The 21,147-nt window shown below is 36.9% G+C and overlaps 1 protein-coding gene across 2 annotated transcripts in view; it reads left to right on the top strand.

Moving 5' to 3' along the window:
• PRMT9 (protein arginine methyltransferase 9) overlaps positions 1-21,147 on the top strand; it is a 38,597-nt gene that overhangs the window by 13,727 nt on the left and 3,723 nt on the right. The window contains exons 7-11 of one of the 2 annotated variants that reach the window (XM_025874281.2): positions 2,134-2,326; positions 3,852-4,035; positions 7,711-8,425; positions 16,954-17,107; positions 20,878-21,000. In XM_025874281.2, the coding sequence (XP_025730066.1) occupies positions 2,134-2,326; positions 3,852-4,035; positions 7,711-8,425; positions 16,954-17,107; positions 20,878-21,000 (1,369 nt within the window). The remainder of the gene's footprint in view (positions 1-2,133; positions 2,327-3,851; positions 4,036-7,710; positions 8,426-16,953; positions 17,108-20,877; positions 21,001-21,147) is intronic. The other variant, XM_025874282.2, reaches the window with a different exon arrangement.

Raw genomic sequence — 21,147 nt, 5'->3', positions numbered from 1 at the left:
AACTGAGCCGCCCAGGCTCCCCTGGTAGAAACTTTTTTTTTTTTTTTAAGATTTTATTCATTTATTTGAGAGAGAGAGCAGGAGCAGTGGGAGAGGGAGAAGCAGACTCCCCATGGAGCTGGGAGCCCGACTCGGGGCTTGATCCCAGGACCCCAGGATTAGGACCTGAGCTGAAGGCAGACGCTTAACCAACTGAGCCACCCAGGTGCCCTGATAGAAACAATGTTTGGAACCAAATTAGTTTGGAACCTAATAAGTTGAATCTTATGCTTATCTGAACAAGCAAATATTTTAAGAATAGCCAGGAAAAATGAGACATTTGCCTTGTTAGATATAAACCTCTAGAAATAGAAAACACTGATGCAGAAATAGAAAAACAGATCAGTGGAACACAATAAATACAGATACAGACCTTGGAATTTATAGGGATTTAGTACTGATACAGATGTGGTATTTCAGATCAGCAGAGAAAGGATGAATGGAGATAGAGATGATATTTTTCATTTGGGGAAAAACATTAGATTCTTACTTTAATTCAAGATGAATTAAATATCTAAGTGTAGAAAATCCATTGAGAGATGAAGGCTTTCCAAAGGAAAACACAGGAGAGAGTCTAGAAGCTATAAAAGATTGACAAATTTGACCACATTAAAAAGATTTTAATATATCTGGTGAAAGATAGTATAAATAAAGTTAAAAGACAGTTGACAGACTGAGATTAAAATTTGCAAGTTTTGCAACAAAGCATTAATGTACTTAAAATTGTCTATTAATCAGAGAAATGGAAGTTGTCAATATAACTTTTTTTGTATATTTATATTAGTAAGCATTAAAAATGATAATATCCTATTTTCTCACAGGTGTGGGGAAAACTTACATACTATTAGTACAACATTTTAGTAGCTCAATTTAGCATTATCTAACAAAACTAAAGATCTGTATAGTCCTTGACCTAGTATTTCTACTTCCGGTGTGTGCAGCAATACGTGTACTGGGATGTTTATTGTAATGCTGTAATTGGGGAAAAAAAAAACCTATCTGAAGGCTTATTAGTAAGAAAATATTTCAATAATTTTTGATAAAACATTTACGCAGTGCAGTACTCTGTGTCAAAAAGAATTATTTCAGGTACATGTACTGACATGGAAAGAAGTTCATAATATACTATTAAGTGAAAAAGACAAGGTATTATCCTAGGAGCAATGAGCATACCTGGCACTTAGGTTTTGGTTTCTAAATTCCATTTCTTGCCAAAAGGAACTATATATAGCTCCTTGGAGAAATGGCTGCTTCCAGGACTAGGGTAGGACAGATTCAAGATGACTCTGAAACATTTTGCGTCAGAAATTGAGGAAATACTCAAAAAATATTATAGGCCATTAAAAGGACAGAGAAGCATGCGGAAGGGTCTCCCACTGGCCAAATCTGAGACAAATTAAGCACCAAATACATACATACATACATAAGGGCATTTATCAATTAAAACCCACTGAGTAAAATAAGAATCCATGAGTTCCTACTTATAATAAATAGATTAATAAATTCATAAATGGAGACAAAAGGACAGTTCTTTCCAGCAGTAGAATGTTGACTAATAACAAATGTTGCAGAATTATTGTTTGCAATCCCCATGTAAAGATAGGAGCAAAAATTATGAATGGATCAAATCAAAGGGGGGGAAATTTAATGACGGTCAGGATATTTATAAGTTTAAAAGTAACTTCCCACAAATTATTTATTACAAAAGGAAAAATGTTAATTACACAGGGAAGTGTCTTTTGCCCTTTTTTTATTTGTAGAAATTTAAAAATATATTTTGGAATGAGCCCTTTTTTGAATAGATGTATTATAAATTGCTTCTACTCAGTGTGCCTTTGTACTTTCTTAAAGCTGAGTATCTTTTGATGAAAAGAGTTTTTAATTTTAAATAGACCTATTTGTCATTTGTTTTCTTTTATAGTTAGTGATTGTGTATGTAATTGTGTTTAAATCTCTGTCAGTGAAGTTTTATTTCATTTTTATGTTTATTTTTTCTGGACTCAATATTAGATGGTGTTACTTGATTCTAAAAAAAAAAAAACCCACACAGAAACCATCTTTCTCCCTTCCCTTTCTCATTTTCCCTCCTACCAGGGTGGGTACTAAGAATGTTGCTGGGATCTGTTTACCAACAAATGTGAAATTTCAGAGTCCAGCTTGTTCTTCTATAGATGCTGAAGAGACAGTTGAACCATATACAACTGAGAAAATGAATCGAGTTCCTGGAGGATATTTGGCCTTGACAGAGTGCTTTGAAATTATGACAGTAGATTTCAACAATCTTCAGGTAAAAAAAAAAAAAATCAGTTATAATTTCTGAGCATTAAATTTCAAACATTGTTAAAGTAATACATAGGACAGTCTTATTTTATGAATTTGCATGGGATTCTACTTACTACTTATAAGGAAAATGATTAAATGGTAACCAGTATTTTCTCTTAAAATTATGTACTTACTTTAAATACATAGGAAAAAAAAATCCCTAAGGTTTGTTGGAAATGTATAATGTGCCAGGTGCTTTCACATGTGTTCTTAGATTTCTTTTACAACAGTGTTGCAATTATAATTAGAGTTATAATTATCCTTGTGCTATACAGATGAGGGAACTATTGCTTACATTTATTTTCCCCAAATTATGCAGGTGCGAATGCAAGAGTTACAACCTAGAGCTTTCTGACTTTCTCAATTTCCTGCTGCCATTTCAAGTTAACAGTATTCCTTGAAAACGAACAGTAATCCAAATCTCTAGATTGTATCTGTATTAGGGTGATCACCCAAATCAGTTTTCCCAGAAATGAGAGGCTCCCAAGACATGGGACTTTCAGTTTTAGACTAGGACAGTCTTGGGCAAACCAGGAGAAGTTGGTCACCCTATGTATCTATCTGTGTGTGTATTGGTGGGTGGTGGGCGGATGTGCTGCATAAAGAAAGTGCCCAAGGAAATTGAGAAAGGTTACATAGAGTCCTTCTCTGAAGATCTTTAAGGTTAGATGAGACAAGCCTGGGGACAGAAGACTCTGTAATGATCATTTTAGCCTATGATCTTTACAATTTAATAAATTTAATAAAATTTAATCCCCTATTAATTGCTACTAGGTTCTTCTTGAGGTGGTTTGGAGCTGCATTAACGCTTTGACATTACTTACTGAGGCTGAGCTTCAAGAGCATTCCATTTCTGATATAATGGTAGAGTAGGGAACAACACAGTTATCGATGTCAAATACCCCAAAGCTGTCCTTTTCTTATTTTGAGCTCTTCTTACATTAATTTTTTTTTGCCACAGTTTAAAAAAAAAACCCACTTTAGGAAGCCTTTAATTTGGAAGTAATATTTGCTTGTTTAACACTTTCAAGTAATGAAGAACAGAAAAGAAAAAGTGTATGTCTTCCTTTTTAAAATCTAGGTCCTACTTTCCCCAAATCACCAATTTGAAGTACATCTTTTCAGACTTGCTTTTCTGTTCTTCTATACACACACACACACACACACACACACACACACGCTTTTTAAAAAACAAAATCCCTGTTTGTTTGCCACTCGCTGCCTTCATTCAACAATATGTCATAGGCTTCTTTCTACATCAGTATTATGTATTTGCCTCATTGTTTTTAATAGTTGCACGGTATTCCACTATGATAGATGGGAGCTTCTCATCCAGTATGCCTTAAATGGCTATAGGTGTGTCAAGATACTGATTTTCCTTTGGATGCTGGGCAGATCTGAGAATTTAGAGAAATGGAAAGTGATGTAATATCGGGGCATGTATATATTAAGTATATAAAATGTTTTCATTCCTTTTACATTTTTGTCAGGAATTAAAAAGTCTTGCAACTAAAAAACCTGGTAAAATTGGTATTCCTGTTATCAAAGAAGGCATACTAGATGCTGTTGTGGTTTGGTTTGTACTCCAGCTCGATGATGAACACAGTTTATCCACAAGTCCTAGTGTGGAAACATGTTGGGAACAGGCTATCTACCCTGTACATGACCTTGCAGGTATATCTTATCTAATTGTTTGTTTGTTTGTTTTTTAATCTTGTTGCTTTAATCCTCTAAGCATTTGAAGTTGTGTAAAAAAAATTTACGTTGAGTATGAAGTTTCCAGTCAAGGGAGATTGGTTAAATTTTTCAGAACTCTTTATGTTTTGAAAAAGATTTTATTTGAGAGAGAGAGAGCGCGCTTGAGCATGAGCAGGGGCAGGGGCAGAGGGAGAAGCAGGCTCCCCGCTGAGCAGGGAGCCCATGCAGGGCTCGATCCCAGGACATTGGGATCATGACCTGAGCGGAAGGCAGACGCTTAATGGGCTGAGACACCCAGGCGCCCCAGAACTTGCTTTTTAAAAAAGTAGTTTTAAATAATTAATATATGTAGTTAAGAAAAGAAAGTAAAACATAATTGCTGCATACTACTCAAAAATATCTATCATTGGGGCACCTGGGTGGCTCAGTTGGCTGAGTGTCTGACTCTTGATTTCAGGTGGGGTCATGGTCTTGGGTCCTGAGATTGAGCCCTCTATAGGGGGTTTGTGCTCAGTGGGGAGTCTGCTTGGGATTCTCTCCCTCTGCCCCTCCCCTTTCTCACATGCAAGCTCTCTCAAATAAATAAATAAATATTTAAAAAATATCATTTCTTCAGCTCTGATTACTCTAGTTATCTATAGATAAGAGAAATGCTAGTCCATTTTTTATAGAACAGTGGAAAAGTACTAGTGTAGGAGTTCTTGCTGCTTATAGAATCTGTGGAGTCCCAGGTCATAAAGGTGCACACACACATATAAAACAAAATTTTGAAGTTTTTTGAAGTTTATAAAGGGTTTATAAATTCATGGACTTCCCTAGGGGAGTTCTATGGTAAAGATATTTTTGTATAGAAATTTTTTACCAGTAATTTGATGGATTTCAATATATTCACGTAAGTTATATTTCATAGAAAAATTCTACCTTTTTTAAATGGGGGGAGGTAATATGTTTCTGTGCAGTTTCCTAGTCAAGGATCTAATTTGGCAAGATTGTTAAGTCTTGGAATGAGTATAGTGATGTGGCTAGTATGGTGTTTTTGGAGTCAGTCAGGTAGACTTGGATTCAGGTCCTGGCACTGCCACTTATTGAGTCCCTGGCTGGCCTTGCTGACTATGTCTCAGAGCTTTTATTATGTGATACACAAAAATAGGATGATGCTATCTACCTTGCAGGATTGATTGTTCTAGGGATTTTAAGAAATAATGGATAAGGGACACCTGGGTGGCTCAGTCAGTTAAGCGTCTGCCTTCGGCTCACGTCCTGATCCCAGAGTCCTGGGATCGAGTGCCGCGTCAGGCTCCATGCTCAGTGGGGAGTCTGCTTCTCCCTCTGCCTGCCGCTCCCCCCTGCTTGTGATCTCTCTCTCGCTCTTTCTGACAAATAAATAAATAAAATCTTAAAAAAAAACCAGAATGGATATAAAATGCCTATCAGCAACATGGCAGCTGGCACTCAGTGAGTGGCATTTTTTAATAGAGTTTATTTATCTTATTTAAAAAAATTTAATTCCAGTATAGTTACCATATGGTATTATATTAGTTTCAGATAATCAGTGTAGTCATTCATTAATTCTGCATATTACTCAGTGTTCATCATAAATATACTCTTAATCCCCTTCCCCTATTTCACCCATCTGTCCACCACCTCCCCTTTGGTAACCACCAGTTTGTTCTCTATAGTTAAGAGTCTGTTTTTTTATTTGTCTCTTTCTTTCTTCATTTATTTTGCTTCTTAAATTCCATATATGAATGTAATATGGTATTTGTCTCTAATTGACTTATTTCACTTAGCATTATACTCTCTAGATCCATCCATATTGTTGCAAGTGGCAAGATTTCATTCTTTCTTATGGCTAATATTCTATCTATATACCACATCTTTTTAAAAATTTTTTTTAAGTTCCAGTTAACATACAGTGTAATATTAGTTTCAGGTGTACAATATAGTGATTCAACACTTCCGTATATCACCTGGTGCTCATCACAACAAGTGCACTCCTTAATCCTCATCACCTGTTTAACTCATCCCCCTTCCCTCTCCCTTCTATACCAAATCTTTTTTATCCGTTCATCTATGATTGGACACTTGGGCTGCTTCTATACCTTGGCTATTGTAAATAATGCTGCTGTGAATGTAGGGGTACATGTATTCCTTTGAATTAGTGTTTTCATATTCTTTTTTTTTTATTAAAGATTTTTATTTATTTATTTGAGAGAGAGAATGAGATAGAGAGAGAGCATGAGAGGGGAGAGGGTCAGAGGGAGAAGCAGGCTCCTCGCCGAGCAGGGAGCCCGATGCGGGACTCGATCCCGGGACTCCAGGATCGTGACCTGAGCCGAAGGCAGTCGCTTAACCAACTGAGCCACCCAGGCGCCCAGTGTTTTCATATTCTTTGGGTAAATACCCAGTAGTGGAATTACTGGGTCATATGGTAATTGTGTTTTTAATTATTCAGGAACTTCCATACTATTTTCCACAGTTTTCCCAACAGTGCACAGGGGTTCCTTTTTCTCCACATTGTCCCAACACTTGTTGTTTCTTGTGTTTTTTTTTAGCCATTCTGACAGGTGTGAGGTGATAGCTCATTGTGGTTTTGATTTGCATTTCCCTGATGATGAGTGATGTTGAACATCTTTTGTGTTATTTTTGTTTATTCAAACTTTCTTATAGTTACTTACACATATGGGCCTTTTTTTTTTTTAATCCTTCTTAGGGGAAGGACATTTTAAATGTGTAATCACAGGAATAACCTGTATTTTCAACTGGTTCTAAAGCTGATAAGAAGGAATTGTGATTTTACATTTACATTTTTTTTTTAAAGATTTTATTTATTTATTTGACAGAGACACAGCGAGAGAGGAAACACAAGCAGGGGGAGTGGGAGAGGGAGAAGCAGGCTTCCTACTGAGCAGGGAGCCCGATGCAGGGCTCAATCCCAGGACCCTGGGATCACGACCTGAGCCAAAGAGACGCTTAACAACTGAGCCACCCAGGCGCCCAGATGCCCCTACATTTATATTTTAAAGTTTTACAGAGTTTGAAAGTTCATGGATAAGAGCTTTATAGGTCTTTATTGTAGGACTTAGTCCTTCCATATATTGTCAAATTCCTGAACATGCAAATGTCTAAATACTTACGGTTAGAAATATTACTGATAAGATTCTATTAAATGCTGCCTTGTTCTTTTGGAAATTTGAGAAAAGAATGTCCCTTTAAGCTAGGGTGAGGGTTTGGTATTGACCCCTGACTTTGATTTATCTTTGTTATTGTTGGCTTCATTACTGAAGAAGATTAAGAGCCCCTGCAGCTCTTCCCCCACCCCCTAATATGGGGATGATGATACCTACTGATTGCACTAAAAGCACTATAGTACTAATAGTTGGGGTCCAATAATGGAGCTCTTGAATCTCTGTTATGCCATGAGTTAATTGTCTTCAAACTTAAGTTTTTGGCCAAGAAAGCTGGAGGGATTTTTCGTGGTGTTTTGTAGGAAATGAATAAATTAATCCACTTATTTCTATTAAATTAATAGATACAATCTTTCCTGTAGTGATTTCAAAATGGGGGAGGGTGGAGGTGTTTGTATGATCCTCAGACTTACAAATATATTCATCAATTACAATTTTTTTTCTTTCTTACTATTTTATGGAGACTATTGGATAAAACCTGGGGACCATGTGATGATGGAAGTGTCTTGTCAAGATTGTTACTTAAGAATCCAGAATATCAGTGTTTTTGGTTCGGAACGTGAAGTGGGTGCTGGAAAAAATTTTACCCAGGATAAAGACTTGCTGTCTTTAGGAAGTGAGGCTGAACTCTGTAGTGCCCTGGCTAACCTTCAGACCAGTAAACCAGATGCTGTGGAGCAGACATGTATATTGGAATCCACAGAAATTGCTTTGCTTAATAACAGCCTCTATCATGAAGGCTTTAAAATGGCAATGAGAAAAGTGTTGTCTTCGTTGACTCCAGAGAAACTGTGTCAGGCCATGGACACTCAGTGTCAGAATGAGATGAGCTGCGGAAGTGAAGAGAGTAATTCTGAAGAGAGCATCCCTGAACCTTTCTATGTGTTAGATGTGTCTGAAGGCTTCTCTATTCTGCCCATAATTGCTGGCACACTTGGGCAGGTTAAACCTTACAGTTCTGTGGAGAAAGACCAGCATCGTATTACTCTGGACCTCATATCTGAAGCCAATCACTTTCCTAAAGAAACACTGGAGTTTTGGTTGAGACATGTGGAAGATGAATCTGCTGTGTTGCAAAGGCCAAAATCAGACAAGTTGTGGAGTATAATTATATTGGATGTCATTGAGCCGTCTGGGCTCATTCAGCAGGAAATAATGGAAAAAGCAGCAATATCCAGGTAAAACACAAAATACAACTTTTGGTTTTTGAGCTTAAATTCATGTCAATTCTTTTAGTTCTTTAATGGCATAGCTGTACAAATGAGTCATGATTACGTGTGTTCCTTTTCACGATATGTGACTTTATCCTTTTATCTTTGTGTGCATGTCATTACTCATTTTTTTCATATAAGGGAATGCCTTCTCTGTATGTGTGAAGAAGAGAGCCTGCTTTGGGATTGGACTGCCTCTATATAATATAGAGAATTAAGTAAAGATTTATAAGAATGATAAGATATTCTGTAAATAAGGAAAAATAAAATCTCATCTTTATGATAAAAGAAATGCCTTTAATGGGCACCTGGGTGGCTCGGTCAGTTAAGCATCTGCCTTTGGCTTGGATCATGATCTTGGGGTCCTAGGATTGAGCCCTACATCAGGCTCCCTGCTCAGCGGGGAGCCTGTTTCTTCCTCTTCTCCCTGTTCATGCTTTCTCTCACTATCTCTGTCACTCTGTCTCTCAAATAAATAAAATCTTAAAAAAAATACCTTTAAGAAACATGTAGTACACATTTGATGGTATATTGGGAGAGCAAACTGCTTCTTATAAACAAGCCCCAGTCCTCTCAGGTCTTAAAATCTTTATTTTATAATACAGTTCTCTCCCCAAGGTATTTTCCCTTCAGTGTTGATTGCTGGAGGCAAACTTGACCCTAATATTTAATATTGAAAGCAAATTTGACTAAGTTTCAAGGTCCTTTAGTTGTGCTGTTCAGATCTGAGTGCCTACTGGCCATTTGTATTTCTTCTTTGGAAAAATGTCTCTTCAAGTTCTTTGCCAGTTTTTGAGTCAGTTTTTTTTTTATTGAGTTTTTAGGAATTCTGTATGTATCTGGATATTAATCCCTTGTCACATCACTGACAGATATTTCCTCCCATTCTGTGTGTTGGTTGCCTTTTTACTTTATTGATAATATCTTTTCATATGCAGAAATTTAAATTTTTTTATACAGTCCACTTTTTTTTTGTTTGTTTTACTTTTATTGCCTGTTTTTGGTGTCATCTCCAAGAAATCATTGTCAGATGCTATGGCCTAAAGCTATTCTCATATGTTCTCTTTTAAGAATGTTTATAGTTTTAGGTCTTAAATTTAGGTCTTTGAACCATTTTGATTTAATTTTTGTATATGGCATTCAGTTAGAGCCCAGCTTCAGTCTTTTGACTATAGATACCCAGTTTTCCCAACAACTGTTAGTAGAAAAGACATCCATTCCACATTGAACAGTCTTGACACCCTTGGGAAAAACCATTTTACCATATATGTTAAGGTTTATTTCTGAGGTCTTTAGTTCTGTTATCACTGATGTACATGTCTAGTCTTTATGCCATTACCATCCTATTTTGATTACTGTAGCTTTATAATAAATGTGTTTTTAAGCAACTAATTCTTTTTTTGTTGTGGTAAAAAACATTAAATTTATCATCTTAACCATTTTTTTAAAGATTTTATTTCTTCAACAGAGAGAGCAGGGTGGGGGGGGTTGCAGAGGGAGAGGGGGAAGCAGACTCCCCGCTGAGCAGGGAACCAGACACAGAAGGCTCAATCCAAGGACCCCAGGATCATGACCTGAGCCAAAGGCAGATGCTTAACTGACTGAGCCACCCAGGCATTCTTCATCTTAACCGTTTTAAACATACAGTTTAGTAGTACTAAGGTGTATTCACATTGTTGTACAGCAGATCACTAGAACTTTTTCATCTTGCAAAACTAAAACTCTATAACCACAAAACACTAATTCCCCTTGCCCCCAAGTCCTTGGCAACCACCTTTCCAATTTCTGTTTCTATTATTTTGAGTACTTTAGATACTTCATATGTAGAATCATATGGTATTTGTCTTATGTGACTGATCTATTTCATTTATCATAATGTCCTTGAGGTTCATCCATGTTGTAACATGTAACAGGATTTCCTTCTTTTTTAGACTGCATAATATTTCACTGTATAAATATGCCAGTTTCATTAGCCATTCATCTGTTGTTGGACATTTGAGTTATTCTACCTTTTAGCTACTGTGAATAATGCTGCAGTGAAAATGAGTGTGTATACATTTCTCTGAGATTCTGCTTTCAGTTCTTTTGATATATATCTAGGGGTGCAATTGAGTCATATGGTAATTCTGACTGAAGTACTGCAGCTTCCTTGGTGCTATGGCAAGTCATGGTACTAGAGCTCACCCTGATGTCTGTCTGTGGTACTGCATACTCTGCGCTCCTTAACCAAGCCAAGTGATCTCCTTTATCTATCAAAGGTCCCCAACCTGGCTCCCGTTTTTTTTGTCACTGCTTAGGTTCATGCAAGAGAGAAACCAGTCCTTTGGGCAGCCCACCCCCCCGCAAAAGTCAGAATGTTATGATGTACATTCCATTCTTCTCTTTTTCTCCCCAACAAATAAATTGGGAATTGGGAGTTCTCTCTTGAATGTACTGTGCTATGGGTGGCTGGGGAAGAGATTATGGCAAGTAAATGCGATACATTTTCCTACCGTCTTCCATGCAGTTCCTTTCTGGCTGTGCACTGGCCTGGGGTACAGGAACCTCTTAACTGGTTTCTGGGTATCTCCCAGAAATAGTTGAGTCTGTGTGTTTTTATTAAGTAAGTGTCTCTGGGGAGAGGTGAGTCGGAGGCTTCCTATTCACCATTTTGCTTATATGGTTATTTTCCCTGTACTTTGTAATATGTTTTGAAATTGGGAAGTGTAAAACCTCCAACTTTTTTTTTTTTTCAAGATTGTTTTGGCTATTCTGGATCCCTTGAAATTCCATATGAATTTTAGGATGGGGAGTTTTCTATTTTGGTAAAAAAAAAAATGCTGTTGGAGGTGCCTGGGTGGCTCAGTCGTTAAGTGTCTGCCTTCGGCTCAGGTCATGGTCATGATCCCTGGGTCCTGGGATTGAGCCCCATTGAGCCCCGCATCAGGCTCTCTGCTCAGTGGGAAGCCTGCTTCTCCCTCCCACTCCCTCTCCTTGTCTCTCTGTCAAATAAATAAATAAAATCTTTAAAAAAAAATGCTCTTGGGATTTCATAGGGATTGCATTAAATCTGTATAGCTCACTTTGGGTAGTATTTACATTTTAACAATATTTTCTTCCAGTCCATGAATGTGGGATGTCTTTTGGTTTATTTGTATCTTTTTTAAAAAAAGATTTTATTTATCTATGTGAGAGAGAGAGTGCATGCATGCGCAGGAGCGGGGAGGGAGAATAGGGGGTGCAGAGGGAGAGGGACAAGCAGATCCCAGGACCCTGAGTCATGCAGTTGCCCCTATTTGTGTCTTTCCAGCAGTGTTTGTAGTTTTCAGTTTACAAATCTTTAACCTGTTTGGTTAACTTTATTCCTAAGTATTTTATTATTTTTGATGCTTTTATAAGTGGGATTGTTTTCTTAATTTCCTTTTTGGGTTGTTCATGTTAATTATAAAAATACAACTAATCTGTGTGTTGACTTTATATCCTGAAACTTTGCTGAATTTATTAGTTGTAACATTTTTGTGTGGAATCTTTAGGGCTTCTAAATATATGATGATGTTGTCTGTGAACAGAGATAATTTTACTTCTTCATTTCTAGTTTTGATGCCCTTTATTTTTCTTGCTTGATTGCTTCATTTAGAACTTCCAGTGACTATGTTGAATGGAGGTAGTGAAAGTGGGTGTCCTTGTTTTGTTCCTGATCTTAGTGGAAAAGCTTTCAGTCAGTCACATTTTATTTACATGGAACTTTTAAAGGATTTTTAAAAAGCATTTTTGGTTATAAAAACAATTTAGCAGACAATGTGTTCTGTGTGAAGGATTAGTTATTATAGTGGGAAACAACTTATGTAAAGCTACCAACTCCTCTTCCCCGTGTTTCTTGGTAGGGGGAAGAATCCTATTGGCAGTTTGGGACAGTTTTCTTTGTTTTGTTTTTTGTTTTTGTTTGTTTGTTTTTTACAGTTCTTATATAGGATTGTCCTATGAATTGCAGGATGTTTGGCATCTCTGGGCACTAAATGCTAGTAGCTCCCGTAATCATTGTTTTAACCCAGTATTCTTTCCTCCCCTCCAAATCCCTCCTGAGTAACAGTGGGGAACCAGTGGTTCTTTCCTTTAGCCCAAGCTGTTGTACAACCTCCTTACCTGGATGGATAGGCTTATCTCAATTCTGGGGATAGAGGTATGCAGATGCTCTCACACAGGCCTCCTCTTTGCCTCTAACAGAGGGGAGGTCTCATGACTGGTGAAAGGGTGAAATTAGTGATTGGGAGAATAGATTATATCTGGGATAAGGGCATCTCTCTCACTGGAACTCCTCCCAACACCCCCCTCTCCAAAAGCAAGGGAAAATGAGTCATTTCACAGACTTAAGTACTTTCTAATTACTTTTGTAGTTGTTGTTTTAAAGTGTTTAGTCATACTAAAAATACAGGAGAAAGTTTAAATGCTTGGTACTTTTTTTTTTTTTAATTTAAACCCATTTAAAAACATCTTGTGTTGGGTCACAAGGAAACTGAAGAATTTCTTCTCTTCAGAATTTTTGCCATTTATGGTTAGACTTTTGAGTTGGGACATATTTTTTCACTCCTAAAAGCACAGATGGTTCAGAAGTATTATTTGGCTGTGCAGAGGATTCCATTGAGGACTCTGGCAGCTCCAGTGGTATAAGTGACAAAACAATGTCAGTAAAGCTAAGCAGAGTTGCAAGGCATTACTGTTTTATCTAAACATAACTAAGAAGCATTCCTGTTAGTGACAGTAATATTGAGTTAAGGATTTGTACAAGATTTTAGATTAAAATAGTAGGACCATGGCCTTTTAAAATAATTTTCATATACTGCCTTTGTGTAGTATTTATCTCTGGCATGGTCATAGTACTTGATTCAGCCTTTTCTGACTTTTTAAGGTTCAGCAGATAAAATATTGATACTTTGTTTAGTCTAATTTTCTGAAATGATTTGATATATTGCCCTCCCTTCCTCTTTCCTATAGATTTTTATGGTTAGAAGGTTGACTTTTAACCCGTGTGCTTTTTCAGCTTGCAAATTTCATAGTACAGTACCCTCTTGTGGTTATCTGGGGGTGGAGGGAATTAGTCAAGCAGCATAAAGCTCTGCGGCTACTATGTCATTTGAGATCTTGTGCTCTTGAAAGAAAAATTAGATCTGGTTCCATTTAAGCGGATCACAATTAGCAGGTAACTTCAGAAAAATTTAGTAACAGGAATTTTCAGAATTAAACCTGATCCATTTGGGGAAAACAGGTTTCTCCAGTTTTTTGGAAGATAAATTTTTATCTGGTTTGCTAAAGATATAGATGAGAATTTTGTTAAGAGCTGTGTAATATTACTAATTGTAGAGATTAATTTCTACTAGAATTTACCTAAAATACCAGAAGTTGATAGGAAAGCAGTAATGAAAATAAGCAAAGCATTGGGGTCAGGATGGAGCCCTTTTTAAGGCTGATCTGTAATATATAGGACTTATTACAACATAAATAATCATGCACTTATATTTACTGAAAAGAGACTATCCTGGTTTAGGATCATGACGTCTCAATCAGTCTAATGCCATTATATTTAGGAATCATCTCTAACTTTCCTTGATGATTTTATGTTCTTCAGATGACCTGATTATGACATGGCTTCTGATTAGCTAGTTAATCTTTAGGGAGAGCTGTTAGAAGAATAGTTTGTTTAGGGGCCCATTCAGTTGGGCATCTGCCTTCAGCTCAGATCATGATCCTGGGGTCCTGGGATTGAGCCCTGCATCCGGCTCCCTGCTCAGTGGGGAGCCTGCTTCTCTCCCTCTGCCCCTCTCCCCTGCTTGTACGCTCTCTCTCTCAAATAAATAAGAAAAAAAAAGATCTTAAAAAAGAACAGTCTTATTGTAAACTTTTCCATCAACTTTTTATTTTGAAATATTTCAAAATTTCAAACTTAAGAAAAATTGCAAGAATAGTAACAGTGAATACAAGACTGTTGTTTTGTCTTTATAACCTTCACTTTTACTTTAACATTTAGTGTGTGTCTACTTAGAACAAAGGCTTTTCCCCCCCTGCATATCACAGTAAAATCACAATCAGGAAACAGCATTGATAAAATACTATTATTTAATATATAGTCTATATTAAAATTTCCCCTGCTGTCCCAGTAATATCCTATATTCCTTTTTTCTCCCCAATCTAGGTTCTAATCAAGGGTCCTGCATTGCATTTAGTTGTCATGTCTTATTATAGTTTGTCATTCTGGTTTTAGATACAGTATTTTTAAATGGTTAAGAGAATCAGTTTAGTAAAAGCCAGAAGAATTAATGATTTGAAACTAATTTAAGAGAAGTGCCAAAGTGGTTTTGAGGAATGGGTGTTTTATAATTTGTCAAGATTTTAATGACCTATTCAGGGAAACTACATAGCATAAAATTTAAGTAACTTGTAGGAAGTATTTTTTTTTTAGATTACACAAATGTCTTGGCAAACCAAACCTTAGCTTTGTGTTATTATAAATAGATCCTTACTACCTCTATGTATTTAAGAGGAAAAATTTACTGTTAAGATACATATGATAATATGAAGTCCACTTCTATAAATAGCTATATATTTATAAATATATGTCTATATATATCTATATCTATAAATGTCTATAAATAGCCTGTCCTAGAAGTTCAGGTGGAAACCAGCTTAGAATATTCAGTAATAATGAGGGATTTAATGTGTGATTGTAAATGTGGCAAATGAAAATAATGACTTGGTTTAAAGTCCTTTAAAGTAACCTCCAAGTCTGCTTCATTTGATGGTAGTAAGTGACCCACTCATCCCCTCATGCTTCTCACAGCTGAGGTGTGAGGAAATAAGACTGTATAGGTGAACATAGGCGCTGTCTTGGCTTAAGAGCCCTAAATTTCACATAGGAACTAATACCTTCCATGGGTGTAACACTTGGTTACAAGATACACCACCCTCAGGGAAGCCCCAAGATGATACAGCTTCCTATCGGGTGCTTTGTTCATAGTTCTTTCAGTCTAAATGTGCTCTACCTTATATTGAGAGGCAATTTAAAAAAATCTTTATCCCAAGCAGTGTTGCTGATCACACTAAGACAGCTGACATTCCACCTTAATGGGATTTCCAGGGAAACAAAAGGTGAACCCAAGACCAGTTGGAGGAGGAGAATGGGTTTTGTTAACCCTTTACTCACACTCTTCCTCACATTCTTTACTAGAACATTTGGATTTTTAATTAGATTTTCTTTCAGTGTTTAACTTTTTATTTTGAAATAATATCAGGCTTACAGAGAGGTTAAAAAATAGTACAAAGAACTTTTAACAACAACAACAAAAAAGATCTTTTAACATATACCTTATACCCAGGGGCGCCTGGGTGGCTCAGTTGGTTAAGTGACTGCCTTCGGCTCAGGTCATGATCCTGGAGTCCCGGGATCGAGTCCCGCATCCCGCATCGGGCTCCCCGCTCGGCAGGGAGTCTGCCTCTCCCTCGGACCCTCTTCCCTCTCGTGCTCTCTATCTCTCATTCTCTCTCTCTCAAATAAATAAATAAAATCTTAAAAAAGAAAAAAAACATATACCTTATACCCAGATGCACAAATTGTTATATTTTGCCACATTTGCTTTATTATTCTCTCTGGACTATTTAGAGTAAGTTCCAGATATCATGTTCTTTTAATCCCTAAATATTTTGGTGTATATTTCTAAGAACAAGGATATTCATTTACATAACCATCATACAGTTGTCAAAATCAGGAAGAATGGCCACAATACTTTTATCTAGTGTACTCTCTTATTCAGATTTCACTGTTTGTTGCCATAATATCCGTTATAACTTTTTTTGTTTCTGGTTCAGAATCCAGTTGAGGATCGCACATTGCATTTAGTTGTCCTTTCTCTTTAGTCTCCTTAATTCTGGAGCAGTTCCTGAGTTTTTCATATATTAAGTTTTGAAGAGTGTAGGCCATTTATTTTGTAGAATGTTCCTCATGTTTTGTTTTGTTTTTAATCAGATTTGGATTATCCATTTTAGAGATGAACATTACAGAAGTAAGCGTCACATTAGGAGGCGCATAGTATTGCTTTATCCCATTATTGTTGTTAATTTAGATCAGTTGGTTTAAGTTGTATCCACAAGGTTTTTCCACAATAAATTGCTCTGTTTCCCTTTGTAATGAGTATGTCATTGGGAGGGGGGCAATACTTTGAGACTTTGTAATCTTTTCCTAACAAAACTTTCACTCAGTAGTTTTAATAGCCATTGATGACTCTTCCTAAATCTAAAGACATATACATCCAGCCAACTGGTTATTTTTCTCTTTCGTGGATCAGCGGCCACCTTGACTTGTTGGGAAATTATTTCCAGTGGTTTACCACTCTGAACTACCAGCCAATAACATAAAGTCTATTAGATTATGTACAATCTGTAGCTCACCGATTAATTATGATTTAGTTACTGGTATTTATAAAACGTAGGGAATCAAGATGCTTTTTAAAACATTTTTCCTTCTCTAGGTGTTTGCTACAATCTGGAGGCAAGATCTTTCCTCAGTATGTGCTGATGTTTGGGTTGCTTGTGGAATCACAGACACTGGTAGAAGAGAGTGCTGTTCAAGGAACAGAACGCACTCTTGGATTAAATATAGCACCTTTTATTAATCAATTTCAGGTAAGTGTTTAGAAGTTCAGCCGGGTGGCTCTTACCCACCATCTACCTTATCTTTCTCTGTAGTTTTATCGAGTCACTGTGTTTAGCTGAATTAGGATGGTAATCAGTTTCTTAGAGCAAAGGAATTTATGAGTGCAAATGAATCCAGAGATTAGAATAGCCAAGGAATTCTGTTGTTCCTACTGACAAAAGTCTATAGATATTCCTCTGAACCAATTGTTACAAGTGAAAAATAGGGTCCTAGGTTTAGTCTTAGGAAAAAGGGTGCTTCTTGTCTAAAACAGAAGCAGCCAGAAGAAGACCTGCATTCTAAACTTGAACCCTTAATTACATTTAAACCTCAGGCTAGCAGGCGATAGGTTATTGTAAGCAGCTGAAATCTAGATAGACTGCTCTGAGTAGGAATGCAGGAGCCTAGGAAACTGGAGCTCAAGGCAAAAGGGGTTAAACAAGGACTCAAGATTTAGTACTGGCAAAGGCATTAGCAGGAGAATACAAATTTGTAAGTTAAAATTGTGTGAGTGGATGAAGTGTCTAGGGGAAGAGGTTTGGGGTTGAAGACAGGTAGGAAGTAGGTGGAATACTGATGTGTAAGCGAAAGCAGAATTTTGGGAAGTAGGATTTGTGTGCAGATTTAAAGAAGTGATATCTCAAACTTTTATCTAATGGCTATGCATAGTAAGCCTTTGAATATGCAGTGAGATCCATGAACAGTACTTGATCAACAAATATAAGTTTGTTGAGAAAATGCTTTTTTTCCAGGGCTGGCTAAATGAGATCTTAGAGTTTGTTTGATCTCAGATTTTTGGAGAGTTTAATAAGGAGAATACACTTACAGGAAGACAGAAGTTTAGGGGCACCTGGCTGTTTCAGTTGGAGGAGTGCGTGACTCTTAATCTCAGAGTCTACATGTTGGGTATAGAGGTTACTAAAAAATAAATCAACTTTAAAAAAAAGACAGAAGTTTTCGTTGTTTGTGTGGTTCAAAAATACCACCATCTCCTTTCTAGCTTATTCCCTCTTGATGTTGGTGTCAACAATTGTTTGATTCCATCAGAATCTGTGGTATTTTGATCCCTCCATCTTTTCACTGTATTTCCTGTTTTATATCCTCCTTCCTTAATAGTTTGTATTCCATGGTCCATGTACTTTTCATATATCCCTTCTCTTCAGTTTTTCTACTGGCCTGGGAAGATCCTACCTTGGTTAAGTCCAGCTTTCCGCCCTCTCTGTGCCGGTACTCCTACAGCTGAATATGCAGACTTTGGTCTCACTTCAGCCTGTGACTACTCATCCCAAGAGGCAATTGGCCTGGTAGTTTTACATTTTCTGGTCCACCTACCCATTTTCTTAGATGATATTGTCTCTTCTAATAATTATCTGTTACACAGACAACTGAGTGAACCAATGAAACAAAATGAGAGGTGGTAAAATAAACTATACAGTAGTCCTCCCTTATCTATGGGGGATACTTTTCAAGACCCACAATGAAAACCAGTGATAGTACTGAACCGATCTATACTGTTTTTCCCTAAACATACACCTATGATGAAGTTTAGTTTATAAGGTAGAGTAAGAGATAATAGTAACTAAAAATAGAATAATTTACTGTAATAAAACTTATGTGGATGTGGTCTTTCTTTCATAATAGCTTATTGTACCATATTCACCCTTCTTGTGATGAGATGAGATGATAAAATGCCTACCTAGTGAGATTATGTGACATGATAGAGGTGTTAGGTTACTGTTGACTTGACAGTTTGTCAGGAGGAGGATCCTCTGCTTCCGGACCTTGGTTGACTGCTGGTAACAAACCATGGAAAGTGAAATCACAGATAAACAGGACTACTGTACAGAAAACAACAGAAATGTATTCTTTCAACAAATGTCTGCCATATATATGCTACTTTACTTTAGGTTTTGGGAATATAGCTGCGAATCTGAGATAAGTTCCTGCACTCCTGGAGCTAGGATTCAAATTGACAAACAAGAGAGAGATAATAAACAAATAAAAACATTAGAATGATGATGGTTACAAGTGCTATGGACATAAAGCAGTTAAGAGAGGGAATAGGGGTAAGTGATACACTATTTTATATAAATGGTAACTAGGGAAAGGACTCATGGATAAGTGATATTTAGGTAGGGAACTGAAGAAATAAGGAAGCAAGCCATAAACAAGTCAAAGGAGCAAAAAGTGCAATGGCCTGAGGGAGGAGCATGACGAGTTGTTCAGTAACAGCAGGTCAGATGAAAGATGCAGTCAGACAAGTATTAGGAGCTAGATCTTGTAGAGCCTTTTGGTTCTATAAAGACTTCGACTCTGAAAGAGGTGGAAGACACCTGGAGGGTGTTGAACAGAGGAACGACACGGTATATCTTGTTTTGAAAGAAGTAAACCACTTGTGAGAGCAGGCAAAGGCATTACTGCAGTAATTCAGGTGAGAGGTGGTAGTGACTTAGAGTGGTAGCAGTGTGGAGGTGGTGCCAGGTGTTCCAATTGTAGAGATATTTGAAGGTAGGTTGTGGTATATTGGATGTGGGGTACGAGAGCACCTGGAAGGATAGTTACCATCTACTGAAATGGGGAAAATAGCAGGAAGATCAGGTTTTGTTTTGTTTGCGGGATCATTGAACAGTAGGATAAGAATTCAGAGGAAGATTGAGGCTAGAGATAAAATTTGGTACTTAAATTTGGTAGATGATATTTAAAGCCTGAGTGAAATCACCTTGGGGGTATATAGAAAGAACTGAACTCTAGAGAATTCATGAAATGATGAGTTCTAGATGGGAAATGTTAAGAATTAGCACAGATGCCAGGAGTGACCGGGAGGCTAGGTTGAGAAACAGGAGTGAGGACAGACTATGAGGGATTAGAAGGCATGTGATAAGAGGTAACAGGAATCTAGAGCTTCTCCTGGTGACTGATATAAACGAGGATAAAGGGCAATGAGTCCTGGAAATGGCATGGAACTGCTGTGTTGTCATGGCAGAGAAGGTTGGATGCCTTCAAGGATGCCCAAGGAGAGGTTGGTAGATCTGTGTCCACTGTTTCACCATGCCTAGTTGCTCTCTTAATATTTTACTCAAAGGCAAGAGGGTGCTTTGAAAACAAGTTTCCTCTTTATTTCAAATGAAGAGGCTAAAAGTTACTAGTAGGAACCTTTCATTGATATTAAAATTGATGGAACACATTATAGCAGTGGCTCTCAACCTTGACTGAATTTTCAGAACTACCATATCTATCTGAGGTGTGGCCTGAGCAGTTGGGGCTTTTAAAAAGCTCTTTAGCTGATTTTAACTTGCAGCTAAAGTTGAGAACCATTGCTTTCTAGAAATAAACGTTATTTTCCAAATAAAATCCACTATTATTTGGTTGAATTTGGCATATTTTCTCAAACAATACCATAATTTAATATTGTACTATTTGCTTATTAGTTCGTCTTTCACACATAAGCACAACCTGGGTTTAAAATTTTTGGAGCTGTTTGGCTTAAGTAAAAATTTAATTTGCGTTCATCCAAGCAAAGAATCTGTAGGTAATTGAAACCATAGCAAATTATTTAACCTGCCTAAACCTTGGTTTGTTCATCCTTCTTATAAAACTGGAATCATGAAATTGCTTATGCCTTAAGGTTGATAAGGGAATTAAATGAGATATTAGATATAAAAAGCATTATATCATACTGATGCAAGTATGAAGTAAATACTTGAGGGCACTTGGCCACAAAAAGAATTGAGTAAAAGTGAAAAATTTGTACTTTCTCCAGGTACCTATACGAGTATTTTTGGATCTGTCCTCATTGCCGTGTATACCTTTAAGCAAGCCAGTGGAACTCTTAAGACTAGATTTAATGACTCCATATTTGAACACCTCTAACAGAGAAGTAAAGGTAATACAAAATGATTATTCTTGTCATATTCAGAATTATCTTAAGCTGGGCAATACTTCATGTACACAAAATAGTAGTAGCCACTTTTTTTTTTAACAATTTAAATGTTATTTTTTTTCTAAACAATATCCAAAAGTGAGCTTGGGT

This window comes from Callorhinus ursinus, unplaced genomic scaffold (genome assembly GCF_003265705.2).
Source record: "Callorhinus ursinus isolate GAN/ISIS: 27379988/994484 unplaced genomic scaffold, GSC_fseal_2.0 scaffold4, whole genome shotgun sequence".
Taxonomy (NCBI): Eukaryota; Metazoa; Chordata; class Mammalia; order Carnivora; family Otariidae; genus Callorhinus; species Callorhinus ursinus.
The sequence above is the reverse complement of the archived record's forward strand: the minus strand, read 5'-3'. Positions and strand labels throughout refer to the sequence as shown.